At 37.9% G+C, this 22,228-nt stretch overlaps 1 protein-coding gene across 2 annotated transcripts in view; it reads right to left on the reverse strand.

Annotated features, from left to right (window-relative positions):
* LOC126174841 (protein pigeon) overlaps window positions 1–22,228 on the reverse strand; it is a 483,403-nt gene that overhangs the window by 56,873 nt on the left and 404,302 nt on the right. For both annotated transcript variants that reach the window (XM_049921225.1, XM_049921224.1), the window contains 2 exons: window positions 16,235–16,419; window positions 1,657–1,871 (listed from right to left, as the gene is read on the reverse strand). In XM_049921225.1, coding sequence (XP_049777182.1) covers window positions 1,657–1,871; window positions 16,235–16,419 — 400 coding nt within the window. The remainder of the gene's footprint in view (window positions 1–1,656; window positions 1,872–16,234; window positions 16,420–22,228) is intronic.

Here is a 22,228-nt window from a genome sequence, read left to right on the forward strand (position 1 = left end):
TTTTGTCATCATTGGTTATATTGTTGTCCAAACATCAATACTCGTCCACTGCTTTCAGAGTCTCATTTCCTAATCTAATTCCCTCAACAGTACCTGATTTAATTCGACTATATTCCACTATCCTTGCTTTGATTTTGTTGATGTTCATTTTATATATTCCTTTCAAGACATTGTCCATTCTGTTCAACCTTTCTTCCTTTCCTTTACCTATGTTCTAAGAGTAGTAGTATGGCCAGCACTGCGTCATGTGTTCCTACATTACTCCAGAACCCAAAACTTATCAAGCTCCAGATCAGCTTCTACCATTTTAGCCATTCTTCTGTAAATAATTGGTGTTGGTATTTTGCAACCATGCACATTAAAATGAGAGTTCAGTAAGATTCACACTTGACAGCATCTGCTTCCTATGGAATTGGAATTGTTATGTTCTTGTTGAAATCTGAGGGTATTTCATGTGTCTCATATATCTTGGACAGAAGGTGGAATAATTTTGTCATGGCTGGCTCTCCCAAGGATATCAGTAATTCTGAGGTAATGTCATCCACTCCAAGGGGTTTGTTTCAACTAAGATCTTTTACTGCTCTGTAAAATTCTTCTCACAGTATCATACCTCCCATTTCAAATTCATTTACTTCCCCTTCTATATCTGTAAACTTTCTCCTGTTTCAATCATTGCTCATTTGAAATTCTCAAGAATTTCTGGTTCTTCCAACTTATTTAGGTCCCATCTCCTTCATTACCCACCTTTTTGCAGTTTCTTCAGTTTTAATCTACAGTTCACAACCAACCAATTATGGTCAAGATCCACATCTGCCTCTGGGAAGGACTTATGGTTTGAAATTTGGTTTTGAAATCTCTGTTTCACCATTATATAATCAATACAAAACCTTCCAGTATCTTCCAGTCTCTTCCACATATACAGCATTCTTTCATGATTCTGAAACTAAGTGTCAGTGGCAAATAAATTATCAGGTGCAGTGGTAGTCGGCATCTAAGGATACAACTGTGATGAATGTTTAGTTCATGTCTGTCTTGGCTATGCTAATGCATTCACTATGCTGTTCATAGAAGATTACTCACACTCCTATTGTCTTATTCACCATTAGGCCTTCTCCTGCATTATCCCTATTTGATAGTGAGTTTATAACCCTGTACTCAACTGACCAGAAGTCCTAACTGTACTTCACTAGTTCCCACTATTTCTAACTTCAAACTACCCATCTTCCTTTCTAAATTTTGTAACCTACTAATCTGATTAAGGGATTTAACATCCCAAGCTCCACCCTACTGAATGCCAGTTTTGTTGCCATCACCATTTAACCGTACAGTAGAGCTGTTGCCCATGGGAAAATTAGCGACTGTGGTTTCCCTTGCTTTTAGCCCTGGGATGGTAGCTTAACTTCTCTTTTTTCTTCTCTTAAGTACACAGTTATAACTGACCTCAATATTGTACTCCTACAGCATTGGACAGTACGTTCAAAGCATGTTCTTGAGCTCACAACATTATTTCATTTTCTATGAAATGGATCAGATATGAAATAGAGCAGACACTTGGACATTTTACATGACAGTCAGAAATTGATTCTGAAAATTTTATACATTTTTGACTTAATTAGATATTATTTAATTTGTTACACTTAAGGAAGTTACAATTACCTGCCATAATAGCCTTCATGACATCAATCTGCAGTTCAAAAACGCTGCGCTGAAGGTATTGCAAAAACATAGAGAAAGACAACGTCCTGTATCCAAGGTACGTAAAAAAGGAGGTAAATCCTTGAGGCAGAGGAAAAGCTAATGATTCTATGGCATAGTAATAACGCTCCAAGAGGACAAACATTACATTGCGTCGGTCTTCATCTAGCTGGTCTCTGTAAAATTTTAACTAACATCAGCACAATTTTGTAGACAATACAAAACTTGTATATGGAAAACAGAAGCAACAAAAATATTAAGGGTAAACAATTCAATGTGTTGAATCCAAAATGCAAGACAGGATAAGCATCATTCATTTTTCAACATGTCAAAAATATAAAAATTATAAACAGGAATAATGAAAGACACAGTGCCTATACTCACCAAGAAATACAGTTTGAAATCACAGTTAGTAATCATAAACATTTTGTAACATCTGGTATTGAACTAAGAGTTATTACTGTCATTTACAAGGAAATTTAATTATCTTTGTGTGTACTGATCATCTAGTGTTAATATTGAAACAATATTTAACAGATTAAACACAGTTTTTGACACAGTCTGAACCCCGAGGAAATTTTTTGCTGGGACTCCATAGCAGATGACCCCAACCGTATTTACTCAAATCTAAGCTGCACCTGCAAAAAAATGAGACTAGAAATCAAGGGGAAAAAAATTTCCCAAATCTAAGCCGCACCTGAAATTTGAGATTTGAAATTCAAGGGGAGAGAAAAGTTTTAGATCGCACCTCCAAATCGAAACAAAGTTGGTCCATTGTAACATGAGACACAATTTAGGTTGAATGGAAGAAGATACAGCTACAGTAGTTTGGTTCGAGTCGTATATTTAGCAGTTAAGCTTTACCAGGTAGCCATTGCTATGTCTGTATTTATACGGGTACCCTTCCTTTTTCATATGCTTCATCTGGTTTGAATCAATGCTTATTTTGCTTTCATCTGATAAGTGCCGTTCACTTTGTTATAAGTGTTTACGCCACTCTAAGCTGGAAATGCATTATTGTACTGTGTCATGTTTTGTTTGTTGCATTCTGATAATGAGTGTTTACGACCTGTCGCCACTCAAAAAAAAGAGGAATTGTCTCATTAGTGAAACAATGGCAAGAGACTGCTATTTGTTGTTACTTACACTGCTGCTTTCTTTGATAATTATCAACAAGTTTAGTGATAATTTTTCTCTGTTTGAAAATCTTTGCAGACACCTCTTTAGTACATTACATTCTGCACAGGAATTAGAGTCATCTTAGATTTAAAAATCTAGTCAGTTCCCGTGCTTCATTTCTGACTGTATCACTATTCAGCATAAGAATAATATGAATATAAATGTGACATATGTATATTCTTCTGCGTTTGCTGTTGTCTCACTCTAGTTTCGCAGTTTACTAGGCAGACAGGATTTAGATGAGATAGCAGCAAACACGAAAGAATACATGGCATAATGTTTACATTCACATTATTCTTATGGTGAAGAGAATACTGCATGAGATTCACAGTTCATAAAAGTTCCTATTAGCAACCATCTCTTGTCACAGGTAGGAAAAAACTCAAAACTTAGAGTTGGCCATATTGACATACATCCCAAACAGTCTTGCCAGTCAGATTTTTTCAGTAGATTTTGAGTGAGGGCTTCAAATGCAGAGTGTGTTGTTGTTGTCTTCAGTCCGTTAGACTGCTTTGATGCAGCTCTCCACGCTTTTGTATCCTGTGCAATGCAAGGTAGCAACACTTATAAAATAAGAATGAAAATAATTTAGAAATTAAACGCTGAAATTTAAAACAAAATTTTATTAGGTTTGTAATACATCTTATACAAAATGTCCGCCCCGATAGCTGAGTGGTCAGCGCAGCAGTCTGTCACACCAAGGGGCCCGGGTTCGATTCCTGGCTGGGTCGGAGATTTTCTCCGCTCAGGGACTGGGTGTTGTGTTGTCCTCATTATCGTTTCATCATCAGCAGTGGAAGGCAATGCGAAACCACCACTGGAATCACTTCCCTAGACGCTCATCTGGTGGACCTCTCTGACGAGGCTTCCCCCAAGACAAGACCTGCCGTAAGGCAGAACCTAAAGTCAAGTTATACGAAATATTTAAAATATCAGTCATGATTCTGAATCACTATCACTCAATTCTTTGTTGCTCATTTCTTCACACAGAGCATCGTCCTCCATACCATCTAGCGCATTGGAGATCAAACATTTTTTAAATGCTTGTTGCACAGTCTGATTTGGAACACACTTCCATGCATCATAAATCCATTGGCACACTTGCGACAAACTTGCGTGTTTTACATGCCCTGTTGGTGTCAGTTGTCTGTTTCTTTTCAAAAACCAGTCTGTGTACATGGGTTTAAGCTCATCCTTAAGTGGTTTATTCAAACAGATGTCAAGTGGTTGCAGAATTGACATCATCCCACCTGGAATTATTCTCAAGTCCGTTTTGCTTTCCTCTAATTTTCGTTTTACTGCAGGTGTTGTATGGCCTGCATACGCATCTAATACCAACGGACTGTGTTAACCAAGCATTGCACCAGGACGACGATACGACACACGCCCAATCCATTCCAGCACCATGTCCTCCGAAAACATCCCAGTTTTGTTTGCTCGTACAATTACAGTTTTTGGAAACACTTCCGATTTCGGTAAAGTCTTTCGCTTGAAAGCTATAAATGGGGGTAGTTTATGTCCATCAGCTGTGCAAGCAACCATGACAGACATCCGCTGTTTTTCACCCCCTGATGTAAGAACACTTATGTCTTTCTTTCCTTTGTCATCAACTATATAATTTGACAGCATGTCAAAAATACGGGAGTCTGGTCAGCATTTCCTATCTGACCAAGAATGTATCGCTTTTCTGTGCATTGCCTAATTATGAAGCACTGAAATTCCACAAGGCTTTCTTCATAATTTTTCAGCAGCTTCTGTGCAACTGAAGTATGCCTCCGGAGTGAAAAACACCAGCACTTCATAAACAGATCAATCCAGCTGCGACTAGCCTTAAAATTTTCGATTTTTTGCTCTCTAGCAATTTCAGGTGCCTTAATTTTTAAAATTTTGGCATTCACAGGCAGGAATTTCTGATGCTGTTCCTTAACAAATTCATTTAAAATCACTTCTAGTGCATGATAGTGGCCACACTTTGGCCCACTAATTTGTCTCTCTGGAGTCGCCATCGCCTGACATTACTCTCATCAGTCCCATATCGCAGACCTGCAGCACGATTAGCACTTTCTTCTGCAAAAGAAATAACTCCCCCCTTGAATTTGGCACTTTAATGAAAGTGCTTCATTATGGTTCACTAACACCAACAAGCACTTCACAAAATTCCACGAAGCAATAGGTGCTGTTACGCAAAATCTTAATGAGTCCCAGTGTATGAACTCGTGCAACAATCTTAAAGCCTTGTGCATTGTTAGTATTTTTGTATAAAGAAATTTATTTTTGTTGCTACGAATATTTGAAAGGCTGCTACATTCGAAGATGAACAATACGGAATTTCTATTTACTTCGTTGGATAATGTATGAAAATGCAGTGCTCGAAACTTGGGGTGGGGAAAAAACCTTGTGTTCTACCTTTTTTTAAATTTATTTACTGACACAGAGGTTTTGGCGCCAGTATTCATCTTTGTGCCTGCAAAGCATGCCTCTGTAGTGCTACATATATTTGATGGCAGAAGTTAGTTGTGGTGGCACCTACCAACGTTTTTCAGAACTTCAGCTTACTTTGCACTCGATTATAAGCTGCAGGTTACAAAAACCAGAAAAAAAGTGCGACTTAGATTTGAGTAAATACGGTACATGTTGTCATGTTGATTCAACGTCAGTTATGACTGCAGTGAACATTGAATCATTAACATTCAACATTGGATAATGGAAACGTGTCACTTGATTGGGTGAATCATGTTTGTTCTTACTTCAAGTTGGTGGTCATGTTTGGATACACTGGCTGCTCAAAACATACACTGCACCACAGATGCTGGCCAGTGGAGGCTGTATTACGCTAAAGGTGACATTCACATGGGCTTCCATGCAACCTGTGGCAGCAACTGAAGAATTATCATGGCTGTGAACTACATGAACATCATTTTGGACCACCTGCATCCATGTATGCTGGATGTCTTCCGTAGTAGCAGTGGCATCTTGCATCAGGGTAACTGTCCATGCCACAAGGCCAGAATGATACTACAATGGCTTGAAGAGCACAATTGAGTGCACCCTTTGCACTCGCAAACCACCAGCCAGCAATGTATGTGAGTTGTGTGATCTGTGCATAGACATATGGTGTCACACACCTCTGGAAACCTACCAAGAACTGGTCAAATCCATGTCGGGAAGAATTGGTGCTGTACTGAAATCAAAATTTGGACCAAATTAAACCAGTGGTCATATTATTTTGGCTGAAATTATAAAACCTATGGGATGTTTTGAATTAGCTGCTTCTAGACTTATCATGATGTCAAATTTTACCATTCATTCAGAGGGAATTAGGATTATCTGAGTAAAATACTAGCACCTAGCACACAATGGAATGAAGCTAAACTCATTTTCAAAATGTTTAATCTTAATCATGCAGATCTAGACATATCTGATGTACAGCATATGTTGAACATGCTTATTTAATTTTCAGCCAATATATGCATTCTAAAGGCTTTGTAACCAACATAGTGTACTTTGTACTGGACACTCTCTTCTACCAGTAAGCATGCCAGTGCCATCTGTTGACCAATGTTTGAACTTCAATCACACGCACAAAGTGTCGGACGTGCAAAGTTTGTGGCTAAGAGTTCAGTAAAAGTTCAGTAATGTTCTGATACGTGTTTCTTGTTGAAAGAGGTTTCCATAATTTCAAAATTAGTTACAACTATAAGTCAGCAGAATTGCAGATGCCATGGAAAAGTTTAAAAAAATCATTAGTCCTTTGTTTTCCTACAAAAATTCACATTTTGTTTGTGTGCCAGTTCTAAGTGTTTGTACCTTTTTACAATAGTTTGTTGTTAGTAATTAGTTGAAATGTTTTCAATAATGATCAGGAATTATAAAGAAAAAACTCAGCATGGAAGAGATTTTAGAACTTCTCAAAAATAGTGATGTATCTGATACTGAAGAACTTGAATATGATGCTGATTTTTCTTCAGTGGCTTACAGCAATGATGAATTTTACCAGAAAATGGATTATCTCAAGGAAGAAGATTTAGACTGATTTTGATATACTGATCCAGCCAGAAGGCAAAATGAACTACGGTGATTTATTCAAGAGCTTCCCAGCAATGATGATTCTGTAATCCTCACAAAGTGGTTTGACAGTAGCTCAGTCACTTTGAGCTCAAACTTCAAAGGCACTGGAATCAAACAAGGCTGTAGTTGTTGGGATAAGAGGGAAATATTTTACCATGATGTTCTGAGACTTGAAGTTGTGAAATTGTACAACATTACCATGGATGGTATTGACAGCTATGACACTTTTATTTCAGTTCATAGAATATTTATTAAAATATGAAAGCAGACACAATGCACGTTTGCTCTGGCCATTGATATGGCTGTAATATTAACCAATTCATGGCGGGAGTATGTGCTTGAGCAAACTGTCTTGGGCTTCCTGGAAAGAAAACTTTGAATCTACATCATTTTTGTCAGTCAACTGTAGAATCACAGATTATGACATGAAATCGAACTATGAAGAAGAGAGGCAGACCTACAAATAAGCTACCCCATTACATGTGCCTACAAAGCATAAAAATGAACTAAAAATGGTAGAGGACACTGGATATGATACTGTAGACCATTGCCATGCATTAGTGTAAATCAGCATCCAGATGCGAAAGTAATGAGTGAAAAGCTACAATGCACACGCAGTGTCCCAAATGCAAGTTCCATCTTTGTACAGCAACAGGAAACTTCCCAACAAGAAGTACATCGGAGTCCCAAACCATGATAGATAACATTTTTTTAGATGTAAGTAGACATCAGAATTATACTGTCAGGCAGGTTATAAGTGGGCTATCAGATCATGATGGACAAATTCTCACTCTTTATGATGTTAATCTGTTCAAAAAAACAATTTCCTCAATGGAAATTCACAGGAGTAATGAACGAAGAGGCAAAAGAAACGGTTGCAGCAAATGGATTGGTCTTTAGCATGTAGCCTTGATAATGTTGTTACTTAATTTAAATTAATTCTGTGCTCTTTTTGAAGAAATATTTCCAAAGAAATGGGTCAGAAACAGTGCTCCCAATTCTGTAAGTAAGCCTTTGATTACAAATGGTATAAAACAGTCATGTAAAACCAAAAGGGAAATTATGCTGCAATAAGATTATCTACAATGTAGAAAAATGGGAACACTATAGATTATACTCTAAAATTTTAAAGAAACTAATTCGGTAATTGAAAGCCCTTTATTATGAGAAGAAAATAGATAATTCTAATAATAAAATAAAAACAATTTGGAGCATTGTAAAAAAAGAAACAGGAAGAGATACAACAAGCAAAGAAGATGTAAATAAAATTAGATATGAAGTTACCCTAGTAGATACACCCAAAAGTGCGGCTGAGATTTGTAATAAACACTTCCTGTCAGTAACTCAACAGACTGGTTGCAAGCCCAATGTTGATGAAGCTTTAACTCTTTGTCAAGCTGTATATTCAAACACAATTTCGGAAATGCACCTTAGGATTGTCACTATAGATGAAATTCAAAAAATCATCATGTCTCTAAAAAGTAAGAACTCTGCAGGGGTTGATAATATTTCTAGTAATGTACTGAAATGTTGTCACAGAAGAAGCTAAGTAGCAATGTGGTGTAAAGGATATGATTCTAAACTGTTGCATTGAGGGTCGTGAGTTCAAAACTCACCTGGACTGTACAATTTTAATTTCTATATTCAGTTCGAGTACATTCTAGAAGTATCCACAAATGGCAAAAATCACTGTACTGGAATGTTCTGTAGCCATTTATGTACTGTATGTGTTCAGGCCAGAGGCAGTTCACTCTGAGCTCTTGTATGTGCAAGTGCTGAATAAACCTTATCGAGGATACAGTGGCTCCCATCAGGCCATGACAGAGCTGCCGTTTACGTGGAGAGAAACCTGAGTTCAAGCCATATTCAACAGATCACAATCTACCAGAGACAGAAGAAGAGGATGTTACGATGACAGCAATGGTGTGCCACCACACAAGACATCCTTCCGGGTTCTCTGGTGACGATTGCCAAGATCCAAACAAGTGGCTGAAGGTATATGAGCGTATAGTCAAATTTAACAAATGGGATGGCACCGTGTGTTTGGCTAACATATTTTTGTACTTGGAGGGCACTGCCAAGCTACAGTATGAAAACAATGAGGAGAAGTTCACAAGCTGGGAAGTATTCCAGGCAAAACTGCGCAAGTATTTTGGCAACACACAACGACAGAAGTGCAACGCTGAAGATAAATTAAAGTGCAGGGCACAGCATCCAGGAGAAACTACAGCATCCTACATTCAAGATGTCTTGGAGCTGTGTAAAATAGTGGATCCTAGAATGAAGGAGGAAGATAAGGTTGCACATCTCATGAAGGGTGTTGCTGAGGACATGTATCAAGCTCCACTCATGAAAGAGGTTGCGACAGCAGACGACTTCATAAAATGGTGCCAGTATATCGAGACAATGTATCAAAAAAGAATTACACACAAGAAGTTTGAACGGCTTCCAAACATTGTATCAATGTCTGTGATGGAGGAAGCAACTGATTTCACAAGTGTTCTTCATCAGATAGTGAGAGAGGAAGTTCAGATGGTACTTGCATTGTACAGTGAGCAAAAAACTGAGACACTTCAAGAGGTCAAGAAGTGGAAAAGACATTGAACCCAGTCTCTTGTCCCTTTAAAAGAGTGAAAAAGTCAGCAAGACCAAGGTGGAGTTACGTTCTTACAATGCCGCATGAGGAAGAGTGATGTCTGAAGGACCCAGGATAACCAATAACCAACCAATATGTTCTCACTGTGGACGACCGGGACATGTGGTGCGCTACTGTTGAGAAAGGCAGCAGATATTTGATGATGTCCATGCCAGAAGACAGCAGACCGATCTTAGCCGACACCAACTCCGGGACGACGAAGATGAACAAGAAGATGTGGGTACAGGACGACGTAGGTCGCCATCGCCGCAAGCTAGCTGCTGGAGAGGACGCTCCCCAACATGCTGATCAAGGCCTCCATCACCGTTTAGAAGCTCCAACTGATCACATAGCTGCCACAACCTGGAAAACTAAAGGGTGCAACATTCCTTGGAGATGAGGCTACCAAAGAGAAAAATCCTCCGCCGTCGATCACTACAAAAATAATAGGAAACTACATCAATATCCTCATGGATGGCCAACCAGCCCAAGCTCTTGTGGACTCTGGAGCATCATATTAAGTCATTTTGGAGAAGTACCGTTGGCAGTTGCAGAAAACTGTATTCATCGACAACAAAACATCTCTGCTGAAGGTGGCTAATGGGAAATATGTAACATCCACAGGGAGATGTAACATTGGTGTGGGTATAAGTGGCCAAACACAGCCATCAGAATTCATTGTCTTACAAGAGTGTAGTCATGACATCATTCTGGATGGGACTTTTTGAAAGCTTCTCAAGCGATAATAGACTGTGGTCACTCAAAGATTATGCTAGACAAGATGAGATACTGTGGACAGAAAGATGTGCATCTGCGTGTGTGGAGACTATGTGTGCTGGATGAAGTGATCATTCCTGCAGTCAGCACTAGAAAGGTAGCTGTCACATGTCAAGCCATGCATCGACCCATGTATCTTGTAGTGGAATGTAAGAGAAGCATACCACTGAAGAATGACTTGGTCATCCCAGCCTCAGTCATCTCATTTAAGAACAGATTCGGTGAATTGTGGATAGTTAACTATTGCTGAGAAGTGCAGATCCTTCCAAGATGCACGTGCATAGCAGATGCTGAGCCATTAATTGAAGAACAGCTGAGTGTCATAGAAATCTCCCATGCCAAGTCTGGGGGTGAAATTAGCGCTACCACTACGAGACAAGATCTTCTAGCTCGACTATCACCAGATCTCACTAAGGAACAACAGAAGAAGCTACTTAGCATTCTTCAAGAGTTCTTTGAATGCTGCAATCCACTGAGCATACTGTTTGTCAGCAACAGAATGTTGAATAATTCGCAATGAGGTAGAGAAAATGATGAAGAATGACATCATTCAGCCTTCGCAGAGCCCATGGTCATCACCAGTGGTCCTCGTCAGGAAGAAGGATGGCAGTTGGTGCTTTTGTGTTGATCATAGGAAGCTTAATAGGATAACTAAAAAGGACTTTTACCCTCTTCCACAAACTGACGATACACTAGATTGTCTGAATGGGAGTTTTTCTCAACCATGGACATGTACTCGGGATACTGGCAAATCAAAGTAGATGAGGCAGATCGTGAGAAAACTGCATTCATCACCCCTGAGGGCCTGTATGAGTTTAAGGTAATGCCGTTTGATTTGCGTAATGCACCAGCAACTTTTGAACAGATGATGGATAATCTTCTAAGGCACCTCAAGTGGACAATGTGTCTTTGTTATTTAGATGACACTATAGTGTTCTCAGAGACATTTGATGAACATATAAAAAGACTGAGGGCTGTTCTTATGGGTCTCCAACAAGGCGGACTGAAACTTAATCCAAGAAAGTGTCTCTTTGGAGCAAAAGAAATCAAAATACTTCGACACCTTGTGTCAAACGAAGGTGTGCAGCCAGACCCAGAAAAGGTGAGATCTATAACGGAATTTCTTATTCCTAAAAGTATTAGAGATGTGAGAAGCTTTCTTGGATTATGTTCTTATTACTGTCGTTTTATCAAAGACTTTTGTATCAAAGCCAGGCCACTCCAAGAGTTGTTAAAAGCTGATGCTAAATTTATCTGGGGTGGTGCTCTACAAGATTCTTTCCATGTGCTGGGAAAAGTTCTGATGACTGACCCTGTACTTGGTCTGTATGACGAGAGCACCTACAGAACTACATACAGACGCCAGTGGGTATGGGATTGGGTACTTTTCTGGTGCAGATTAGGGATGGAAAAGAGAAGCCTATGCTTCCAGGGCACTTACAAAAACGGAGAGAAACTACTCAACTACAGAAAGAGAATGTCTTGCTGTAATCTGGGTCATGTGCAAATTTCGACAGTATCTCTAAGGAAGGCCATTCACAGTTGTTACAGATCATCATTCACTTTGTTGGTTGACAGGTCTGAAGGATCTAAGAGGATGACTTGCCAGGTGGGCACTATGTCTTCAAGAGTTTAACATTACCATACAAAAGTGGAAGAAAACACCAAGATGCTGACTGTCTCTCAAGAAACCCTGTGCAAGACCATCAAGACTTTGATGAAGATAGTGACTGTCTTGCTGCACTCTAGGATCTCTCTGCTGAGCAGAAGAAGGATGCCAAGATATCTCAAATTATGGATTACTTTGCAAGAAAAACTTTGATCCGTTTGGAAAGAGGTGGCTAGCAGTGATTCCTAAACACATGCGCTTAGATGTTCAACAGAAATTCCATGACACACCCAAGGCTGTACGTTTAGGATTTATTAAGACATACGATAGAATCCGCAAGAGATTTTTCTGGCCAGGTTTATTTAGGAGTGTCTGTCACTATGTGTCGCACTGTTGAGAGGCAGTTCCTCAGAAACCACCTGGCCGACTCATACCAATTTCACCAGCCGAAACACCTTTCCAGCATGTTGGGATTGACCTCCTTAGACAATTTCCAACGTCTGGTAGTGGCAATAGATGGATTATTGTTTGCACTGATTATCTGACACACTATGCCATTACAAAAGCTGTGAAAACAGCCGAAGCATCCGAGGTAGCCAAATTCATCGTGGAAGACATTGTATTAAAACACGGTGCCCCAAGGTCATTAATTACGGATCTAGGGAAAGTTTTTAATTGAATCTTGTGACAGAGATAAACCATCGGTGCAACGTTACTCATCACAAGAAGACTGCCTACCATCCACTAACTAAAGGGATTACTGAACGCCTTAATACGACCTTGGCCGACATGCTTTCAATGTTTGTCAATGTTGGGCAGAGGAACTGGGATGAGGTACTACCTTTCATGATGTTTGCCTACAACACTGCTAAACAAGACACCACAGGATTTACACCATTATTCCTGGTGCATGGGCGTGAGGCAACTACGATGATGGACGCTGTGTTTCTGTTACATCCTGATGACATGGACGACGACTACATCAGCCAGGTGTTAACCAGAGCTGAGGAAGCTCAGTAGTTAGCTCAACTCTGCATGCTGCAGGCTCAAGAAAACGATCGCCAAAGGTATGACATGAGCCACCGCTCTGTTGTCTATCAGCCTGGTGACCTCGTCTGGATCTTCACTCCTATTCGGAAGGTTGGTATCTCTGAGAAGCTCCTCAGGCGCTACTTTGGACCTCATAAGGTTGTAAGACAGTTGTCTGGTGTTACTTATGAAGTTGAAGTTTGTGTCCCCAACACAAGACGACAAAAGATCAGAGATATGGTCCACACCCTTCGAATGAAACCCTATAAGGATCCTGCAACCCAGGGTAAATTCGAAGCTCCAGCAACAGGCAACAAGCAGAAAGCTGATGAAGAGTATAGCGGCAAAAGAAGTTCTAAGAAGATCACCAACAGGGCAAGAATCAGTCATCAGGAGCCGGAGTATGCAGGACCGATGACTTGTTTCCAGATTAGGAGGACATAACACCGAGGCACTGTTCTCTTAAGGATGGAGCAATGTCACAAAAGAAGCTGAGTAGCACCGTGGTGTAGTGGATATGATACTAAACTGTTGCATGGAGAGTCGTGAGTTCAAAACTCACCTGGACTGTACAATTTTAATTTCTATATTCAGTTTGAGTACATTTTAGAAGTATCCACAAATGGCAAGAATCATTGTACTGGAATGTTCTGTAGCTGTATATATACTGTATGGGGCGGAGGCAATTCGCTCTGCACTCTTGTATGTTCAAGTGCTGAATAAACCTTCATTACATGAAGTTAGTATTCGTCATTCATCTAATTACAACTTCTTCTACGCTTGCCTACAACACCGCCAAACAAGACACCATAAGTGACATTCTCTGTCATATTTTCCATGTTTCCCTTCAGAAAGATGTTGTTCCCAGTAGACTTAAGTATGCCATTGTGAAGCCCCTGTACAAAAAGGATGATAAAACTGAACTAACTAACTATCGACCTATCTCTTTGCTGACAGCTTTCTCTAAAATTGCCACTGTGAAGCCCCTGTACAAAAAGGGTGATAAAACTGAACTAACTAACTATCGACCTATCTCTTTGCTGACAGCTTTCTCTAAAATTGCCACTGTGAAGCCCCTGTACAGAAAGGGTGATAAAACTGAACTAACTATCGATCTATCTCTTTGCTGACAGCTTTCTCTAAAATTCTAGAAAAGCTAATACATGTAAGAATTACTCATCATCTCGTGAAGAATGGAGTTCTCAGCAAGAGCCAATTTGGCTTTCAAAAGGGCCGTTCAACAGAAGATGCAATCTATGCACTTGCAAATGAAATCCTAGAAACCCTTAATGAAAAAAATGCTAGCACTTGGTGTCTTCCATGATTTGTCTAAAGCATTTGACTGTGTTGATCGCCAGACTCTCTTGCAAAAAGCAAAATTAGTAGGAATAAGTGGTGTTGCAGGCAATTGGCTACAGTCATATCTCCAAGACAGAAAACAAAAAGTTTTCTTGAATAGATCAGGTGGAGAATGTGATGTTTCTTCACATTCTGGAGGGAGTTCCATTACATGTGGAGAGCCTCAGGGCTCAATTCTTGGGCCACTATTATTCCTGATTTTTATAAATGATCTACCATCATGTACAAGCCTGCCGCGTAAATTTACATTATTTGCTGATGATACTACAATTTTTATGAGCAGTAGAACAGATAATAATCTTGAGGAGTTCATTCATCACATACTCTCAGATGTGGTTAATTGGTTCAAGGTGAATGGTCTCTCATTAAATTCCAGTAAGACCAGCTTTATTCTGTACTGTACAAAAACAGAAAAAGAGAGAGAGATAAGTGTGATGTGGTAATCAGCCAATAGAAAGAATGGAAACAACCAAATTTTTGGAGTGCACATTGACAAGAAAACGAACTGGTCTTCCTATATTATAGATCTTTGTAAGAGGCTTAGCTCTGCTACATATGCTTTACGGGTTCTCACTACATGGAATGAACCTAACACTGCAAAGTGGCATACTATGGCTATTTTCACTCAATCGTTGAATACGGCATTATTTTTAGGGCAACCGGCCATTAGCAAGGAAAGTGTTCAATGCTCAGAAGTGAGCTTTAAGAGTTATATGTGATTTTTCTCAAGAGACTCCTGTAGAAATAGCTTTTGAAAACTTAAAATATTCATAACTACATGCCAATATATATTTTTTCTCTCATGTGTTTTGTCTGTAAAAATATAAATATACTTCAACCAAACAGTAATTATCATGAGCATAACACAAGGACGAAGAATGACATACACAGCGAACACAGAAATTTGAGCTTGGCGCAAAAGGGTGTCCACTACACTGGAACAAAACTCTTCAATGCTCTTCCTCCTGAAATGAATACAGAGATTCATAACAAGAGTAAGTTTAAGAAAGCACTAAAAATATTTCTGCTAGAAAAAGCTTTTTACAGTCTAGATGAATTCTTAAACAAATAAATTGTAAAATTTTAATTTTATATAATACAAGTTGACATAATGCCACTAAGAACGTTATTTAACTTGAGCTCTGTATCTGTGTGTGCTCTGTATCTGTTTTTCCATAGTGCTTTAATGATTCTAAGAAAATATGTATCATCTTTTTTCTGTATTGCTGCTCAAAGAATTTACTGCATAAATTTTTATATAATTATGTACTCAAATGTCTGTATATGCTATAAGATTAGCATATTGTATTTGTAAAAAACTGACTTGTTCCAGATCCTTGTGAACCCAACACAGTTGGACCTATGGAACATAAAATGAAATGAAATTAAATAAAATCGACACAACTGCTTTCTACAATTCCATGCAAAATGAACTTTGTATGTAACCAGCTTCATTTAACATTCATAAAGCTTTCTTTAACAATTTCGTGTAACTATTTTATGAGAGTATTACCTAAATGTTCCATTTCTTAAAAAAGGTCACAATAAGTTTTGCCATTAAATATACACAATAAAAAATTCTGAAAACTATGAAGAATATGCATGTAACTCACAGGTCCTTTGTACTGGATCATCCACAATTTGGGTTTGGATACACCAATTTTGGTTTCTGCTATATGAAAAATGTTCTAGAAATAAGATCTGCTTGGGTACCAAATTACAAAATTTTCATCCCAGAAATGAAAAAACTGACTGAAAGAGTTAACAGGGAAACTGTAGTATATCAGTGTTAGTTCAAAAGATTTTACACAGCAATTACTGAGGAATAAGGAGAAAGGGGGACCAATGTCAACTGATCTAAGATTTTCTTCTATTCTACTTACATGAGAGCAAATCCTTTCTCTTGCTCTTTGTACGAATCAATGCCAGCACACTGGCATAACATAGCACACAAATGTTTTGAAACTTCTAGTTGAGCTGCAACATAGCGTGTTGCTACAACATGGACATTCATTGGAGTTTGCCTGCTCCCATTCTTTAACAAATGCATGCTCAGTTCTCGAAGATTCTGCAAGGAGTGAAACAAAGAATTTCATTCTATATCAGAGTACTGCTAGATCATTTAGAGTTCATCAAATTTCAACAAAGTTTAAGATACTAATAATACTTGTCTTCATCAGTTTTACTTCAGTAAGCTAACAGCTTATATATTTTCCAGGGTCCGAAATGGATGCATCTATCCAAGTTTCACCATGATGTCAGGTTTTCTACCCTTTTTTTCTTCACAAATTACAAGTTATGAATTTTCCTGCATCGCATATTTCTGTATTAATCGTTGTTGGATAGATCAAGCATTAAGAACAATTTTGCACCATCACACCAAGTTTGTTTCAAAAAAACAGAAATGCCAAGAATTTTATGTGTTGTTTGAAAACATAGTACCTTAATGCATTTTTATTCATTATAGATGTATATAAGAACTGGCTGACATTTAAAAAAAGTTCGGAAATGAACAGACATATTTTACTACTGTCATGACTCCCAAAGAGAGGATAAATATGTCAGACTTTTTATCTTAGGCTCATTATGCATATTTTGAGGTTAAATGCTCTGCACGACATATAAAATGTTAAATATCTGTAAAAACTTCAGATAGTCAAATAGAGGACAGAGAAAAAGGTTAAGTTTTGAGTTCCAATGGTGTGGTGGGAACAGTAAAATTGCTAAATTCTACTTCAAACCGTGAATTTTAGATAAAACTGCCAAATATTAATGTACAAAATATTAGAAAAATCTTCACAAAACAACACACAGAGAGTAAAACATAATTTTCTTTTGTTGTAGGTTAAAGAAGATTCAGTGTCGAATAAAAAATCTAGTGGCAAAAAAATACATTCAGAATTTAAAAACAATTAAGTCCTGAGTTTGCAAATTATGTTAAAACCTATAAACACATTTAAGAATGTTGTAAAGAGAAGAAAGGAACAGCAAAAATTAAATTCATTCAGAAACAAAGAAACAAATCAAATGCAGTTTAGGTAGTTGTTAAATCACAACCTGGAATTAAAGACAATAATCAGGAAATATCCAAAATTAAGATACAATATACATTAACTGCAACTGTTCAGTACCAGAATATGTAACCGATTTTGTTATAAATGCAGCAAAATATGTAAATGAAGAACATTACCTAGAAAATAAACAGTTACTTCTTTTTAATTAAAATATGACTGAATGTTTACATAAAGTTGATAAAGTGGCCCACAAAGAGGTAGAAAAAGGAACATTACCCTTAAAAAAGAGGGATGGGATGATCTCCCCACTGAGGTCCTTAAAGCAGCTTCCAGTATAATAGAAGGACCACTATCCATGGTCATAAATCAATGACTGGAAGAGGCATACTTTTTAGATGCTAAACTGAACCCAGGTCCAACCCTAATTAAAAAATGGCTCCAAAGAAGACATGAGACACTACTGTCCCATCTCTCTTCTTCCCGTGTTTTCTAAAATCTTTGAGAAACTTGTTACAATACAAGTTGTAAATTACAATAAAAGATACAATAATACAGTCTCAATAAATTAAACTGGTTAGCAAAACAGCAGAAGCACAATTTATGCTATTGACAATTCTGTGAAAAATAATAATTCATGTACTTACAAGTCTCAGAAATCTACAGGAATTTTCTGAAACTTTACTAAAGCCTTTGACAGTGTAAACCAACCTTTATTCCTGCACAAATGTTAAAACTAGGGAACGGATAGCTACATTTTAAAATTCTTCAAGTCATACCTAACAGATAGAAAATCACTCAGCAAAAAATATTTTAAATGGAGTTTCACAATGCTCCATATTAAGGCCAATCCTATTCCTTTTTTATATAAATGACCTATCATTCAACATAAATTCCTATTCAGTACAATTTTCAGATGATACACCAGTTCTGGTTGAAAATAATAATGCAAAGTTCCTGAAAATATCATAGGTGGACTAGAAAACTTAAGATACCTAGTTCCATTTAATATAAATAGATTAAAATTGAATATTTTAAATATCTAATGATCTTCAGACAATCAATAAAAATCAAGAACTAATGGAAGCAGACTGTGTAAAATTCTTAGGAATGCATCTGGATGAAAACCTGTCAAGGTTGTTATATATGGCACACTTGGCAAATAAATTAAACATCCTGGCATTTGCTACAACAAACTTAGCCAACACAACTGATATGTACACAAAAAATATTGTACCACAGTTATTTTGTATCTGTGGTGAAGTATGGGATTATCTTTAGAGGAAACACTGGAAACATGAAAATAATACTGAACTTGCAAACAGAAATTGTCAGAAATATGTGCAAAGAAAGGCCAAGAGTGCCTTGTTGTCCACCATTAAGAGGTCTGAATATATCAAGTGCTCCTTCCCTGTACGTATTTGATTTAAATCTTTTTATGCATAACTATCCTGATCTATCCTAGTAAATAATTTCCAATGTACGTACAGAACTAGGAATAAAAAAGATTCACGCTTCCTAGCTACTGCCTATAGTTCTTTGCCCAAATTCCATGGTACATGGGAAAGAAGATTTTTAATAAATTAAAAGAGTAGTTGTCTGAAGAGAAAACTGTACAGAACACTAGTCCAAAAGCGTTATTAGTCAGTAGAGGAATTATTGTACGGCAGTATTGTTGACTGAGTAGGATACAGCAAAAGGAGCTTTCAATTATCCATTTTCATATATTGTGTGAAATTAAATTATGTATTATAATTAGACTGCAATAAATCATTGACTTAACTTGTATGTTATGAGACAATCGGCTTCTGATTCTGATTCCAGTCAGTATCCTAACTTTTGCAGTTGGTTTTAAGACTCATAGTATGAAATCATGATGCCACTGCTCCTTCTTTCTATGTATTTTCAATTTTCAGTTCAGTTCCAGTTACGACTCAAGCATTTTGAAAAAACCTGATACTGATGCTATGACTTCATATTGTTTGGTGCACTCATTCTATACAAGCATTTCACTCAAAGTGAATTAAATAATTTTATGCATGACCTTGATCTACCTAAAAGTGCCATCAGAATTATTACATTTCAGACTTAAGGAGAGGAATGTGCTATCCCCTGGAACAACCATCATTTATAGACAAAATGAGAAGTGTGTGGCGAAATATTTTGAAATGGGTGAAGAACTGCAATGTTAAAGGATCAATGAAGCTATGGGATAACAGTACCTTGCAATGGAATAGTGGCTGTTCTTTAAGCAAATCAAAGATAAGTTTGAAGTGTTTTTGGTTGAATCATGTCTATTTACGTTGGTCATTATTAGACTGTTGTGGTGAACTTGAAAGGGTCCTGTAGTCTCCGTTCATTATCATTTTATTTGCTTCCCAATGATACAGAACTCTCTGGCATGCGTGAGTGAATGAATGAATGTGGGTGTGTTTCATTTTTCTGTACAGTGGTTTAGTCTGCTGCAGAGAATCAGCAGTAGTCATGCAGAATGGCCAACCCTTGTAGTTTTCAGGTAGGCAAAGAGGTTTGCTCCCTTTGTGTGAAAGTTACCAGTGTTAGGTTGGTGGCGGGAGCCTTGTCTCTGGGTTTTCCTGGCCAGGGGGTCATGTGGGAGATGTTGGAGTGTGTGAGATGGTCAGTCTGCTTCCAGCTCGCCGAGGGTCTGCAGCCAAAGTTTCTTCGAAGAAGGGTGAGTTGACTTAACCGTGTGGTGCATTGTCTCATAGGAAGAGGTGAGCTTTTAGCTTTTGGTCTCCTGTTTCAATCTTATAAAGACTGATTTGCTGGGTTGCAGCAACGAACGTAAGGCTTTTGCGGACTTTCAGTTTGATTCCTAATGCAGACTTGTCTTTGATCCATAAGAAGAACGTAGCACAAAGGTGTTGCATATGTTGAAGTGCTCTTGGTTCAGTGTGAATGTTTGTGCGCCTGCAACTACATGTGTATGCAGTCTAATATTCTCCAAATCTTTGTAATTTTTGCTTCTTTATGAATTTTCTTTGTCTCATTACTTTTGTCCAGTGGAAACCAAACACATGAGTTAATATTAGAGTTTGTTGGCCCTCTGCCATTATCCTTTGTCTATTCAAATGTGTCCTCTGTAAGATGTTAATTGTTCACGACTGTGTGGTTTAATGTTACTAAAATTTGGTCATGGTATGTAGAAATTGTGTCTCCACGAACCACGTGGGAACACGAGTCTGTTGTGAAACATATAGCGTTTCATTAGCAATTGTACTTAGTTACCAGGCAACAGCAGTCTATAGATGCATTACATCAATGTTTTAAGGAATAAATAATTTCGCCTCCAATCTTATCCAGTGTACCGATGTTACGTCTCCATTACCTATGCCATTAACCTTGTAGTTTTCCTTGTTAGCCCATCCATAGCATTTCTATGCACAAAGGTCCAATAACTAGTGTCCTTTTTTTTATTTAAAACAAATGCTCTGAAATAGATTTTGTTTTCAGGAATGTTGCTGCAAGCTGCACTGTTTACTTTACTCAAAATTTGATTCACGGGAACAATGCTTGGATCATATTAATAATTACATCCCGTTCTTTATCAGTGACTTTACAATGAATTTTCTTTTGTGAGTTTTTCTTATGAATAAATTAAGTAATTTTACAACTCAGCACAACCTCTTATTTGTCATGTGGCTAGAGTTGGTGGTGACCCAATATTTTACGTTGATTTCAATGTCAGATAGTATTTTCTTATTCAGAGTGCGCATGGCTCTTTTAGTCATCAGGATACATTCAAAGTGCACTTCACACTTCTTACACATAGCGACATTTTATTCATGCTACTTACAACCTAATGGTGATATTCATACCACTCAGTCAGAAAAGAGGCTATATGGAATATCCATGTCACATCACGCAAAGAAAGAACACTGGATAGGAAAAGAATTGTCTGCCAGGGACACATTTCAAGATGGTGAAAATAATATGAAGCACCAGCCTCCTCTCGATCCTCATTTCAAATCTAGTTAGACATGATGCCACAGTTTGTGGACTGGAATAAAAATGGTGTTTGATATTTCCAACATACATACACAAGAAGAAGAGTGCTGCTATTTATGATGACCATGAAATATGGTTTATAACAAAATATAAAGGTTGTCTGTAAACTATGAATACCTTGGAGAAAGTAGATCTTATATGATTGTCACATTTTTTCAAACATTTTTTATAAATTCATGGGAAGAATATAAATAATGGAAGGAAAAAAGGTAACAACTCACCATATAGTTTTTCAGATGCACAACTTCTCTGTAGCACATAAAGCTATCAAAACTTACAATGATACCAAGGCCGGTCCCTAAGCAGTCTGTAGTGCTTTAATGTTTGCATCCTCAGCTAGGGGTCTAGTGGCTAGCATTGCTGCCTCTGCATCATGGGGTCCTGGGATTGGTTCCTGGTTGGGTTGGGGATTTTCTCTGCCCGGGGTCTGGGTGTTTGTGTTGTCCTCATTATTTCACCATCATCATTTGTGACAGTGGCAGATTGGACTGCGAAAAACTTTGGACTTTGTATGGGCACTGATGACTGCACAGTTAAGTGCCCCACAAAATGAACATCATCATAATCATCATCATCATTGTCATCATCATCATTTAATGTTTGCTTTGGATTTGGTTTTCTGAAATGAAATATGTTAGCCAGCTTTTCCTACCTATTCTTTTAAGCAGTTATTTGTCATGCTTTGGTATCCTTGTTGGCAGAAACTATTGCAGTAATTTGGAAATCCCTCCAAACATCATGGCATCTATTTGTGTCTGTCGGTATCACACCACTGGCACTTCACAAGTTTTAGTTGCACAACAGGATGTAAGCACTTGTGTCAGCTGACCGACACTA

Source organism: Schistocerca cancellata, chromosome 3 (assembly GCF_023864275.1).
Source record: "Schistocerca cancellata isolate TAMUIC-IGC-003103 chromosome 3, iqSchCanc2.1, whole genome shotgun sequence".
NCBI classification, from domain to species: domain Eukaryota; kingdom Metazoa; phylum Arthropoda; class Insecta; order Orthoptera; family Acrididae; genus Schistocerca; species Schistocerca cancellata.